At 43.4% G+C, this 11,930-nt stretch overlaps 1 protein-coding gene across 1 annotated transcript in view; it reads left to right on the forward strand.

Moving 5' to 3' along the window:
* Nucleotides 1-11,277, forward strand: part of LOC117056138 (sodium channel protein type 2 subunit alpha-like) — a 97,779-nt gene extending 86,502 nt beyond the window's left edge. The window contains exons 22-27 of the mRNA XM_033166294.1: nucleotides 2,683-2,964; nucleotides 4,322-4,375; nucleotides 5,222-5,359; nucleotides 6,640-6,744; nucleotides 7,284-7,554; nucleotides 7,791-11,277. Of these exons, the coding sequence (XP_033022185.1) occupies nucleotides 2,683-2,964; nucleotides 4,322-4,375; nucleotides 5,222-5,359; nucleotides 6,640-6,744; nucleotides 7,284-7,554; nucleotides 7,791-8,986 (2,046 nt within the window). The 3' untranslated portion in view covers nucleotides 8,987-11,277. The remainder of the gene's footprint in view (nucleotides 1-2,682; nucleotides 2,965-4,321; nucleotides 4,376-5,221; nucleotides 5,360-6,639; nucleotides 6,745-7,283; nucleotides 7,555-7,790) is intronic.
* The last annotated feature ends 653 nt before the right edge of the window (nucleotides 11,278-11,930 follow it).

The following is an 11,930-nucleotide window of genomic DNA, read 5'->3' on the forward strand; positions in this document are numbered from 1 at the left end:
CAGGAAGCGCGGAGGCCTCCTTTGGGGCGACGGGGAGCTTTTCCCCGCTGCCCCAGGCGTCGCTACCGACGCCTCAGCAGCCGCGGAGGCCGTCCTGCGCTTCAGCAGGAAGCGCGGAGGCCTCCTTTGGGGCGACGGGGAGCTTTTCCCCGCTGCCCCAGGCGTCGCTACCGACGCCTCAGCAGCCGCGGAGGCCGTCCTGCGCTTCAGCAGGAAGCGCGGAGGCCTCCTTTGGGGCGACGGGGAGCTTCTCCCCGCTGCCCCAGGCGTCGCTACCGACGCCTCAGCAGCCGGGGAGGCCGTCCTGCGCTTCAGCAGGAAGCGCGGAGGCCTCCTTTGGGGCGACGGGGAGCTTCTCCCCGCTGCCCCAGGCGTCGCTACCGACGCCTCAGCAGCCGGGGAGGCCGTCCTGCGCTTCAGCAGGAAGCGCGGAGGCCTCCTTTGGGGCGACGGGGAGCTTTTCCCCGCTGCCCCAGGCGTCGCTACCGACGCCTCAGCAGCCGCGGAGGCCGTCCTGCGCTTCAGCAGGAAGCGCGGAGGCCTCCTTTGGGGCGACGGGGAGCTTTTCCCCGCTGCCCCAGGCGTCGCTACCGACGCCTCAGCAGCCGCGGAGGCCGTCCTGCGCTTCAGCAGGAAGCGCGGAGGCCTCCTTTGGGGCGACGGGGAGCTTCTCCCCGCTGCCCCAGGCGTCGCTACCGACGCCTCAGCAGCCGGGGAGGCCGTCCTGCGCTTCAGCAGGAAGCGCGGAGGCCTCCTTTGGGGCGACGGGGAGCTTCTCCCCGCTGCCCCAGGCGTCGCTACCGACGCCTCAGCAGCCGGGGAGGCCGTCCTGCGCTTCAGCAGGAAGCGCGGAGGCCTCCTTTGCGGCGACGGGGAGCTTCTCCCCGCTGCCCCAGGCGTCGCTGCCGCCGCCTCAGCAGCCATGGGGGCCGCTGTGCACTTGGGCGGCAAGCGCGGAAATCTCCTGTGTGGCGCGGGGGACGCTCTCCCCGCCGCTGCCGCCGCCTCAGCAGCCATGGATCCCGGGCTGGGTGAGTATACCCCAAACTCTGTTTTTTCACATTAAAAGTTGGGGGGTCGTCTTATACGCCGAGTCGCCTTATACGCCGCGATATACGGTATTCTGAGATGAAATGCCAAAGTGAGGGGATACTTCATTTTCAGAAGTGTTAAAACTCAAACTTCCTTGAAAGCCACTTCTTCTGACCTATGACCTCAACTGTGTGTTGGAGTATGGTGCTCTAGGTGGCCTAGACCAGGGTTTGCTAACCTTTTTAGGCTAATTTGAACTTTTAAGAAATCATTGTGAGCGTTGGTCTAAAAATTTCTGCTGTAGGGGTATGGCATTACACAATGACCGTTCCCCACATTAAATGGGGAGTGGCATTTGCGTGGTCGCGCGCAGCCTCCTTGGATCCCAGAGTGGCTCCTGCCAATTCAGGCTGGCATCGCCTTCCCCAGGCTGGATACCTGTGGTCTCTGCCTACCTCAGCCAGCGTCCAATCCCACCTGGGGGAAGCATTGCCAGGGGGATTGGCCATGTAAGGGGAGGGACTACCTATCCCACACAGTAGAAGGCGTAGCTTACCTGGGAAGCGGCAGCCGGGCTCCAGAGCTTCTCCCACCCTCCACTCCCTCAATTAACTCTTAATTTTGCAGGTTAACCTCTTCTCCACAGGTACACAGGCGCTGCTGTGTCAAGGCCGCTGTTGAAGGGCTGGAAAGGAATTTCCCTGCATTGGCAGGTTTTGCCTTTCCCGTAGCAAAACGTCACAGCTTTGGTGGTTTCAGGCCTTGGGCGGAATCCTTTAGTCAACTTCCTAAATTGGGGGGGGGGGGCGTGGGGCAGTGACCCCACGCCATGCCCCCAGTGCGGCTGCGATACCAGGGTTCCCGTTAAAGGGGTCTAGGGGGGAGGCATTGACCATACGCCGAGAGGTTGTCATTGCCCTCCCCCTCCAGCGGCGGGGGGCGGGCTCTCTGCTTGAACATATGTGCCCCAGAGCCAGCCGAATCCCCACACATTCTGGATAATGCTGAAGTTTCCCAGATCCCCGGCTGGGGGCTGGGAAGGATAAACGCCCAGTGTCTGAGCCAAGGTCTCTCTACATCTGAATCTTAATAAAGTTGTGGCCAATTTTAATTCCATAGCACGCTGTCTTGTGTCATTATTCTGCTCAGGGGTCGCCTGGGGTTTGGGGGACTCCACCTGTCCACACAAAATGCCCCATCTGAAAGCAGAAAAAGAGGCATCACTATGTCAAAATTAGATGCACAAAACTTACCAAACTGCAAACGTTGGCTTTCATTAGATGTTTTGCTACTTTTATTTTTCTACGTGATGTGCTCTTTATTTGTTTGGAAAATACAAACTCTTTATTGCTCCTATGTTTAGTAACATTGATTATCTGTAGTTGACATTTCTCTTCTAATGTTCTGTTTCTTAGTTCATATGGTCAGACTGGTTTCCCCACCCCCATTGTATTACACTTCCTTGCTTTCTTTGGTTTTTATCTTACTTACATTTGAGTTCTTCCATGAGTTATGGAGGGCACATGTGTAACGAAGGTTTCAGAAGTTTTTTAATTTATTTCAGAAATCCTCATCCAACATTGATAAAGCATCTCCTTTTTTGCAGTTATACAGTCAAACTTACTTTCTATGGTGTCATTTGTTTTATAGGTGGTAGTGAATGCCCTCTTGGGAGCGATTCCATCAATCATGAACGTGCTTCTCGTATGTCTTATATTCTGGTTAATCTTCAGCATTATGGGAGTCAATCTCTTTGCTGGCAAGTTCTACCACTGCATTAATACCACAACAGGGGACATGTTTAGCATCGATGAAGTTGACAACCAAACTCAGTGTGAAGAGCTCATAGAAAGAAATGAAACAGCCCGGTGGAAAAATGTGAAAGTAAACTTTGATAACGTGGGGCTTGGTTACCTCTCTTTGCTTCAAGTAGTAAGTGGTTGTTATTCCTAGAATTCTTAAAGTTAACTTATTCTTTTAAAAAAGAAAAAAAGTATAGCTATGCTTTCTTTTATGCTGGAAAAATACCACTAAGCTAAAAATTTCTGAGAAGTGATTTCCCCCCAAAATACTTTTCTTTTTCTCATTCTCCCACTTCACAACAGAAGGCCACTTTGCCAAGTTTGTTCCAAATATTCTCCACCATTCCCACCCCCCCATTCAAGCTTTAGGGGAAAGACGCTTATTCTGTGGCAGAGCACCTGCTTTGTATGCAGAAGGTCACAAGTTCAATCCCTGGTATCTTCATGTCAGACTGGGAATGTCTCCAGTCTGAAACCCCAAAGAGCAGCTCTTAGTTGGCACAGACAATGCTGAGCTAGGTGGACCAGTGATATAAGGCAGCTTCCTATGTCTTTTTATGTTTTTGGCAGCAGACACCATTTTCCGACCACAGTGCCGTGGAATGACACTAGGTCTGGGGCACAGTGAAGGGTGGAAAATGGTGGCCATGCTTCTGACGCAATTGCTTCTACTGCTACAATCGCTGCTACCACTTTCACCAAACAACAGCAATGAGACCTTAGGAGGGAAAGAAAGAACTTGTGCTACTGGCAGGTGAACCCCATCACCAAGAACCTGTTGGAGAACTTCCCCTCCTAAGAAAATTTGGTAAAATTATGTCTTCCCAATGCATCTGCCCAGAAACAGAGTCGAGAATTTCAAGATGCTATCTGAACACAGCTTAACGTTAAATTGAAGTGGGAAGTCTGCCTACAGTGAACCAGTGCACTGTCTGAGCTCAAAATGGATATATTTGCAACATTGCTGAGAAATCGGAACATTATGTCCTGGCAGTATTGAACTTTGATCTGAAATAGACACATAGGAGCACACAGCCCAGTGCAAATCTTAACCAAATCTTCAATAAAACTATGATTATTTGTAAAATATGTACACAGAGGCATTCATTCATTAATGCATGTCAATGGCGTTATCTATTTATGTTTTAAAACTTTTTTTAAATTTTTTTTATCATGGGTGGGGTATTTCTGGCCCTCCAGATGTTGCTGGACTACAACTCTATCATATCTGACCATTGACGAAGCTGGCTGGGCCTGATGGGAGTTGGAGTCCAACAACATCTGGAAGGCCACAGATTCCCCACTCCTAACATCCAGTTTGTAAAGTATTTTAAATCCTATTCATTCAGCTAGAAATTAATAGGATATTGTCCAAGACCACCTTGAAGGGATTTATCCATCCCTAATACATACATGGTATGCTTTTGTTCCTCGGTTGCCAAATTGTTTATGAAGTGCAGGCATTAAAAAAGGTGTTCTATTTTCAGGCCACCTTCAAAGGATGGATGGATATTATGTATGCAGCTGTGGATTCACGAAATGTAAGTGCACTACCATGGCATGAGCACACTTTTGCACTCAGGTTTCACACAACTATTATTTCAATTCTAATTTCTCAGGGTTGGTTCCCCCACCCACCGACACTGCCTTTTATTTTGAAATTTGCTGTCTGCAGGCCCAAAAGGGCTGTTACTTCTCCACAATTGATTTGTCTCTTAGTCTACACTGGTTATCTTGCCTGTTTTCCCTGCCTCAGTTTCCACTGCTACTTTCTCCCCTCTCTCTCCCCTTCTGTGTATCTGCCATCTTCTCTAGTATTTCTTTGAATATATTATTCTGTAGACCTTGATTGCCTTTAACCAATATTCATTCATTCATTCATTCATTCATTACATTTATATTCTTCCTGTCTTCCCTGGAGCTCAATGCAGCTCCCATTTGCTTTCCCATTTGATCCTCACAATGGCCCTGTGAGGAAGAGTTAGAAAAAGAGCCAGTGACTGCCCAAGGTCTCTCTCACACACAAAGTTTCATAGCTAAAGTGGGATTTGAACCTGGGCATCTCCAGTCCTAGACCACCACTCTAATCACAACTCTATGCAGAGTTAGCAAAAGCCACACAAGTCTAGATTGAAATCTAGATAGGTAATGGAACTAAGGTGGAGGAGCAGAGAGAGAAAATGTTGAATTATAACTCAGAGCAAAAAGATAGATGTATGGTTCAATGTTGTGTACCAAAATATTTCAGTTTAGCGTTTTCCATTTGTAGCTGTGAAGTCAAAATAGATTCTGGGGAAGCGCAGCTCTGTGGCAATTCTAAATAATTATACTAGATAATAGCTAATTATATTAAATGTTGGCTTAATGTATGTTTAATGTCTTTGTAGGTGGAGAAGCAACCTCATTATGAGGATAACCTGTATATGTATCTTTACTTTGTCATCTTTATCATCTTTGGATCTTTCTTCACTTTGAACTTATTTATTGGTGTCATCATAGACAATTTTAATCAACAAAAAAAGAAGATAAGTATTCTGTTGCTGTGTTTAGAACACACTGTCAAGGGTTCAGTGATAATGATTCAGTGCCTGTTGGGTTTTGTTTGCTGTTAAGATTTACAACTGTGTTGTTTTTTTAAAGAAGATTTTTTGTAAGGTTAGGTTCCCCCCCCCCAAAAAAAAAGTGCAGAATGTTCATTTCCAACAAATCCTAAATCTGTATCCATAATTAAAGTCACTCACTTCAGTTGAAACATATTAGTGAATGCTAATAGTTTGGGGGGCATGCGGGAGGGAAATATATCTGATGTACACATTTCTTATGGACATCATCTGAAGACACAGGAAAGCCTCAAGGAAAATAGAGATTCAGGAGGGACTTTGTGACTATGTGTACTTTATCTGCTGAATTTATTATTTTTCCAACCTCTAAAGGCAAGTCTTGCAATGAAAATCCCCAAGCAAAGCTGCTCCTATGCTTTTGACAGCCATACAATATGCAGAAAACAGCTGGGGGGGGGGGATTGTAGAGCATGAGAACTAACTTCACCCCTTGCTAATGTCACCCAATGAGCCAGTTTTTGCACTCAGAGAAGCAGCAGCAACCAGTAAAAGTAGACAAACCCATTAAAGACACCAGAGCCTGGTTAGAAAATAAGTTGGCAACCCTTATTTTGAATCTCATTACACTTAATAAATCAGGGTGCAACCTTAATCCCTTGCCATCAGCAGTAAGCCTTGGTAGAGCAGTGCAACCAGGGCTGCATCCACATTCTCAGATCAACCAGAGCAGCAGTGGGGGGTGGGGGATTCCCTTCACTGCCTCCTCTCCCAGCACTGTTCCTTCAGTGATGAAAGCAGACTCACGCAAAGGGAATGGCATACTAACCTCCTTTCTCTGATCAAAAGAAAGGGGCCAGGATGGCCAGTTTTTGGAAGGGGGTTGCCACTATGTGAGCACATAAGAGTTCCCACAATAGTAAAGGGAAAGGGGACTAGACTAGGAAACATGTATTCAACTAAGTCTTACTCAGAGTAGACCTAATGAAATTATTGGACCTCAGCAATCAGGTTTGTTGACTTCAGTTGGTGTTGTTGGGTATGACTTACTTTCATTCAACCCATAAACCTCTGAAAGCAAGGGCTGTGCCCTTTGCCTTGTTAACAGTCACACTTTCTCCTATGCCGAGACCCAATGAAAGACATTGGTTGTTAAGTAATAATAGATTGGGGGGGGGGTGGTTGTTTGCTTGCTTAAAAAAAAAAAAGGTATCCGCTTGTAACCAGGTTTGGTTTCATCCCTTTACTTTGGAGGTCAAGACATCTTTATGACAGAAGAGCAGAAGAAATATTACAATGCAATGAAAAAACTGGGGTCCAAGAAACCACAGAAACCAATACCAAGGCCAGCAGTAAGCCTCATTAATTTTCCAACCATTATTTACATATAAAGGTGGGGAAGAAATATTGTATATAAATAACTAAGAACACAAGAGGATCCCTGCTGGATTAGATCAAAGGCCCATCTAGTCTATCTTTCTGCTATCATAATAGATGCCCATGGGAAGCCTGTAGGCAGCACATATGCACTGCTATATGCTTCCTATGCCATTTAGGTAAGGATTTAAAGCTCACACAGGGCAGCCATTGATACACTTCCTTCACATGCCAGTGTTGTCCTGTCCCACCTCCCAGGAGGGATAATACTGGCATGGGAGAAACTTGTGTCTTTTTGTACCATAGGGTCTTGTTGCATTACGGTAGTAGTGTGACTGTAAGCCACCCAGCAGCTCCCACTGTACTGAGGAATGGCCCTTAGTGCATCTAGATTTGGTTTTACATTAAACAGTTTGCAGTAGAATGAATTACAAATGTTCCGTACAAGGTATCTACTGGTAAGCTATGTAAATCATGAGATACTTGAATAAGATATTATTTTCTTCATCTACAGAACAAATTTCAAGGCATGGTCTTTGATTTTGTAACAAAACAAGCCTTTGACATCAGCATCATGATTCTTATCTGCCTTAACATGGTCACCATGATGGTAGAAACAGATGACCAAACAGATACAATGGAAACTAATCTATACCGAATCAATCTGATCTTCATAGTCCTTTTCACCGGGGAATGTGTCTTGAAACTAATTTCACTCCGCTATTATTATTTCACCATTGGCTGGAACATTTTTGATTTTGTGGTTGTCATTTTATCCATTGTAGGTAAGAAAAATTACATTTCAATAAAACAATAAAATGGTGGTTAATGAAAATTTTGGAAAGTTAATGGGAAATATGAAAAAAAAAACTTTTCAATATCTTAATCTCTAATTGTAATTTTCTGAATAATGTAGAGATCGTTTTCCATTTTAAATGGTGGGTTGCAATTTTTAGCATGTTATTAAGATTAGATGTTACATTCCCTTTTTAAGTAACCTATTTATAAATTTTGTTTTTAGGTATGTTCCTAGCAGAGATTATTGAGAAATACTTCGTATCACCCACCTTGTTCCGAGTGATCCGACTTGCCAGGATAGGTCGCATCCTGCGTCTCATCAAGGGTGCTAAAGGGATCCGCACTCTGCTTTTTGCCTTGATGATGTCTCTCCCTGCCTTGTTCAACATCGGCCTCCTCCTTTTCCTGGTCATGTTCATCTACGCTATATTTGGGATGTCCAACTTTGCCTATGTGAAGAGAGAAGTGGGAATCGATGACATGTTCAACTTTGAAACTTTTGGCAACAGCATGATCTGCCTTTTCCAAATCACCACCTCTGCTGGCTGGGATGGGTTGCTAGCTCCCATTCTCAACAGTGGGCCGCCAGACTGTGACCCTAACAAAGACCACCCAGGAAGTTCAGTGAAAGGAGACTGTGGAAATCCTTCCGTTGGGATTTTTTTCTTTGTTAGCTACATTATTATATCATTTTTAGTTGTAGTAAACATGTATATTGCCGTGATTTTGGAGAACTTCAGCGTTGCTACAGAGGAAAGTGCTGAGCCTTTGAGTGAGGATGACTTTGAGATGTTCTATGAGGTTTGGGAAAAGTTTGATCCAGATGCAACTCAATTCATAGAGTTTAGTAAACTCTCTGATTTTGCAGCTTCCCTGGATCCTCCCCTTCTAATACCAAAACCGAACAAAGTTCAGCTTATTGCAATGGATCTGCCCATGGTAAGCGGTGACAGAATTCACTGCCTTGACATCTTGTTTGCTTTCACAAAACGTGTTTTGGGTGAAAGTGATGAAATGGATGCCCTTCGTGTTCAAATGGAAGATCGGTTCATGGCAGCCAATCCTTCAAAAGCTTCTTATGAACCAATTACAACCACATTAAAACGAAAGCAAGAGGACGTATCTGCTGTCATCATTCAGCGAGCCTTCAGGCGCTACCTCTTAAAGATAAAAGTTAAAAAAGTGTCCTGCCTATTTAATAAGGATCGAATCAAAGCTGGAGATGACACTCTTATCAAAGAAGATATGATCATTGATAAGCTGAATGAGAATTCTACCCCTGAAAAAAATGATATGACCCCTTCCACCACTTCTCCACCTTCCTATGATAGCGTTACAAAGCCTGATAAAGACAAATATGAAAAAGACAAATCAGAAAAGGAAGATAAAGGTAAAGATATCAGGGACAGTAAAAAATGAGCAAAGCGAGTGATTCTCTTTGTGACAAATTGTTTACAGCTTGAGAAAATAGAGTATTATTTCAAAAGGACTCCAAGAGGAGGTTTATGCCAAACTGACTGTTTTTGCACACACAACCACAAACACACACACAAATATATCTATAAATATATATACAAATGTTATATATATATACCTAAGGTCAGTGCCTATTAACAAGACAGTGACCCCCTCGTCAATCCCCATGCTGCTGTGTAAAACAGGATGGCAACTTTGACAGGAGGCTACTGTTTTTATTACCAGCTGACACTGCTGAAGAGGAAAGAAAAATGGCTACCCAGACTGTAGGGACCAGTACAAGAGGTGCAAACCTAGAATTTATGTGTGTTTAACATAAAACACTCAAAGTACAATAACTGTATCCACTGTTTGCATTCCAACTGCCACCTTTTGCCATATTTTTACAAAAAAAAAATCAGTGTTGGTGAGGTTGTCATTTTTTTAATTCACAGGTTGTTTACTATTATATGTGACTATTTTTGTAAATGGGTTTTATGTTCAGGGGTGGGTGGGTTCAGGGTAAGGGGGACCATGAGGACCAGCTGTTCTGTCTGAATCTCTTGTACAGACAGAGGAAGTGATTTGCATGAAGGCATGCTGCACTTATAGACCATGCATGGAAACAAGTAAGACTTCTTTGCACAAGGGTTTTAAATACTTCCATGTTTCAGGATGGCTACAGATTCTGAGGTGCTTAATAAAAGTATACATTTTTACGTCTCATCCTGACAATTCTTAAATGTGCCTGTAAGTCTCATAAACTCAACAGTTACTCGGCAGAGGTATTTTTGTCCCCTCTATGTACCGTTCCGTTGTCAAGTTGACACGCACGTAACTAAATTTACAGTTGGATGGGGAAACTGGGTGGGGTTTTTGTTTAAGTGTTCTTTAGGAAACAAAAATGTGTTCACCTGGAGCACTAAACTGGCCAAAAGAGGGGGGAGAAGAACCTGACATTTATAAGTTTGTTTTTGCTTTCTCCTGCAGTATTGTTTAGCCATCTTCTGCTCTCAGCAAGGTTGACACTGTATGTGTCAATGAGATAATGCTGTCTATGTAAATAGTTATTTTAACCCCGTGGTGCATGTTTGAGCAAAGGAATAATGACCTGTGCACAATATTTATTGCATCAAATATGTACCACAATAACTGTAGTTCGCAAGCCTTGAACAGGAAAATATGATGTATTCTGTACCATTATAAGTAGTTTGGAGGCTATCACTGATGCATGTTGTTTATCTTGCCTTCGCTGCTGTATTTTTCTTGGATTTGTTCAGAAATCTAATATGGGAAGCCATATGTCAGTGGTAAAAGTGAAACAAATTGTTTAACCAGATATCATTCCTCATTTCATCAAGCAATAGTTTTCAGCTATCCGGTAAAAAAGAAAAGAAAAGAAAAGAAAAGCTTCTTGTTCTGCCCTTACTTTATTCTTCTCTTGAATTTTAAGTGAGTATTGTACAGTGTGTAGCCAGCTGTACACATCATGTTGCAAACTGCTTAAATCTGTTCAAATACATGGTTAGGATTTTCTAAGAAAAAAATATAAATAGTGTACAAATGTCATTCAATTTTATTTTTCAGCATTTTGTACATAAATGGCAAAACAAAACTGATCTTCAGGTCGATGTCACAGGCAGTTTCTTACTTTCTGTCCATAGCACTTTTTAATTGAAGAACTTCACAAAGTAGAAAAATAATGAAAGGAGAGGATGGGGGTAATGTTAGGTTTCTGGGTTCCTTTTTTTAATTAGTACTGTATTTTTGCACACATCTTAATGTGAATTTTCAGATGGAGTCCAAAATGCACTTGCTTCCAAATAGCTATAACTTGTAATTGAAATGTGGTGGGAAAGATTTGTTTGAATTCCTAGCACTGCCTGCATAAGCAGTTAGTCTTATTATCCATAAAATCCTTGATCTTTTCCAGTGTTTGTTTACATAGACTATTCTTATTCTTGTTGATTCATGCTGCACTAGAAATATTCTAAATATTATATGCGGTTCTACAATTATAATTTCTCCCCCTCCACAAGAACCAAGTAGCGAACTTGTATATCTGATCACACCAGGACATTTTCTTTTCCCTTATTCCATTCACAGGCAAAAATTAAATGTTAATTCCTCCTTTTACTGAAACTGTTGACTTTGTGTGTTGGTGAACTGCATGCAGGAAAATGCTATTACCATAAAGAACGGTAAGCCACATTACAGTTGAGCCAAAAGAATAAAGACTTCATTTTTTTATTGTACATGATGGTTCTGTCTTTGTTTTTTGTTTTCTTTTACTGCAAAATATTTTGATGGCTGGAATTCTGACCTTAAAGAGATGTTCACATATATAATAAAAAATGTGAGGTTTTTGATGTTTCAGTCTTAAACACAGTTGCCGGAGCACATCACATTTGGCATGAGAATGTCACTGAAAATGGACTCCTTATGCTGATACACATCTGAGCCATAAAGCGTAGAATTGATGGACTATTCCACTATAGTCCATCACTATAAGACTCTCTGAATCTGTGCCCTTTGTGACAGATCATGCTCATTTTCATTATGAGTTGCTAAACAGACTTTCACTTCACATTTTTTAGCTCTTACAGGTTTGCATCAGGCATGGAGGTATATTTGATGACTTGCAGCTTTATAAGTGAACTGATTACACAGGGATATTGTGCCTGAGATGGTATGGAAGTTATGTCCATGGCATTTATTTATCTAAAAGGCTTTACCCCATTCTTTTCCTGCCCACCTAGCAGTTCGAAAGCACGTCACAGTGCAAGTAGATAAATAGGTACCACTCCAGCGGGAAGGTAAACGGCGTTTCCGTGCACTGCTCTGGTTCGCCAGAAGTGGCTTAGTCATGCTGGCCACATGACCCGGAAGCTGTACGCCGGCTTCCTCA

The sequence above is a fragment of the Lacerta agilis genome, chromosome 1 (assembly GCF_009819535.1).
Source record: "Lacerta agilis isolate rLacAgi1 chromosome 1, rLacAgi1.pri, whole genome shotgun sequence".
NCBI classification, from domain to species: domain Eukaryota; kingdom Metazoa; phylum Chordata; class Lepidosauria; order Squamata; family Lacertidae; genus Lacerta; species Lacerta agilis.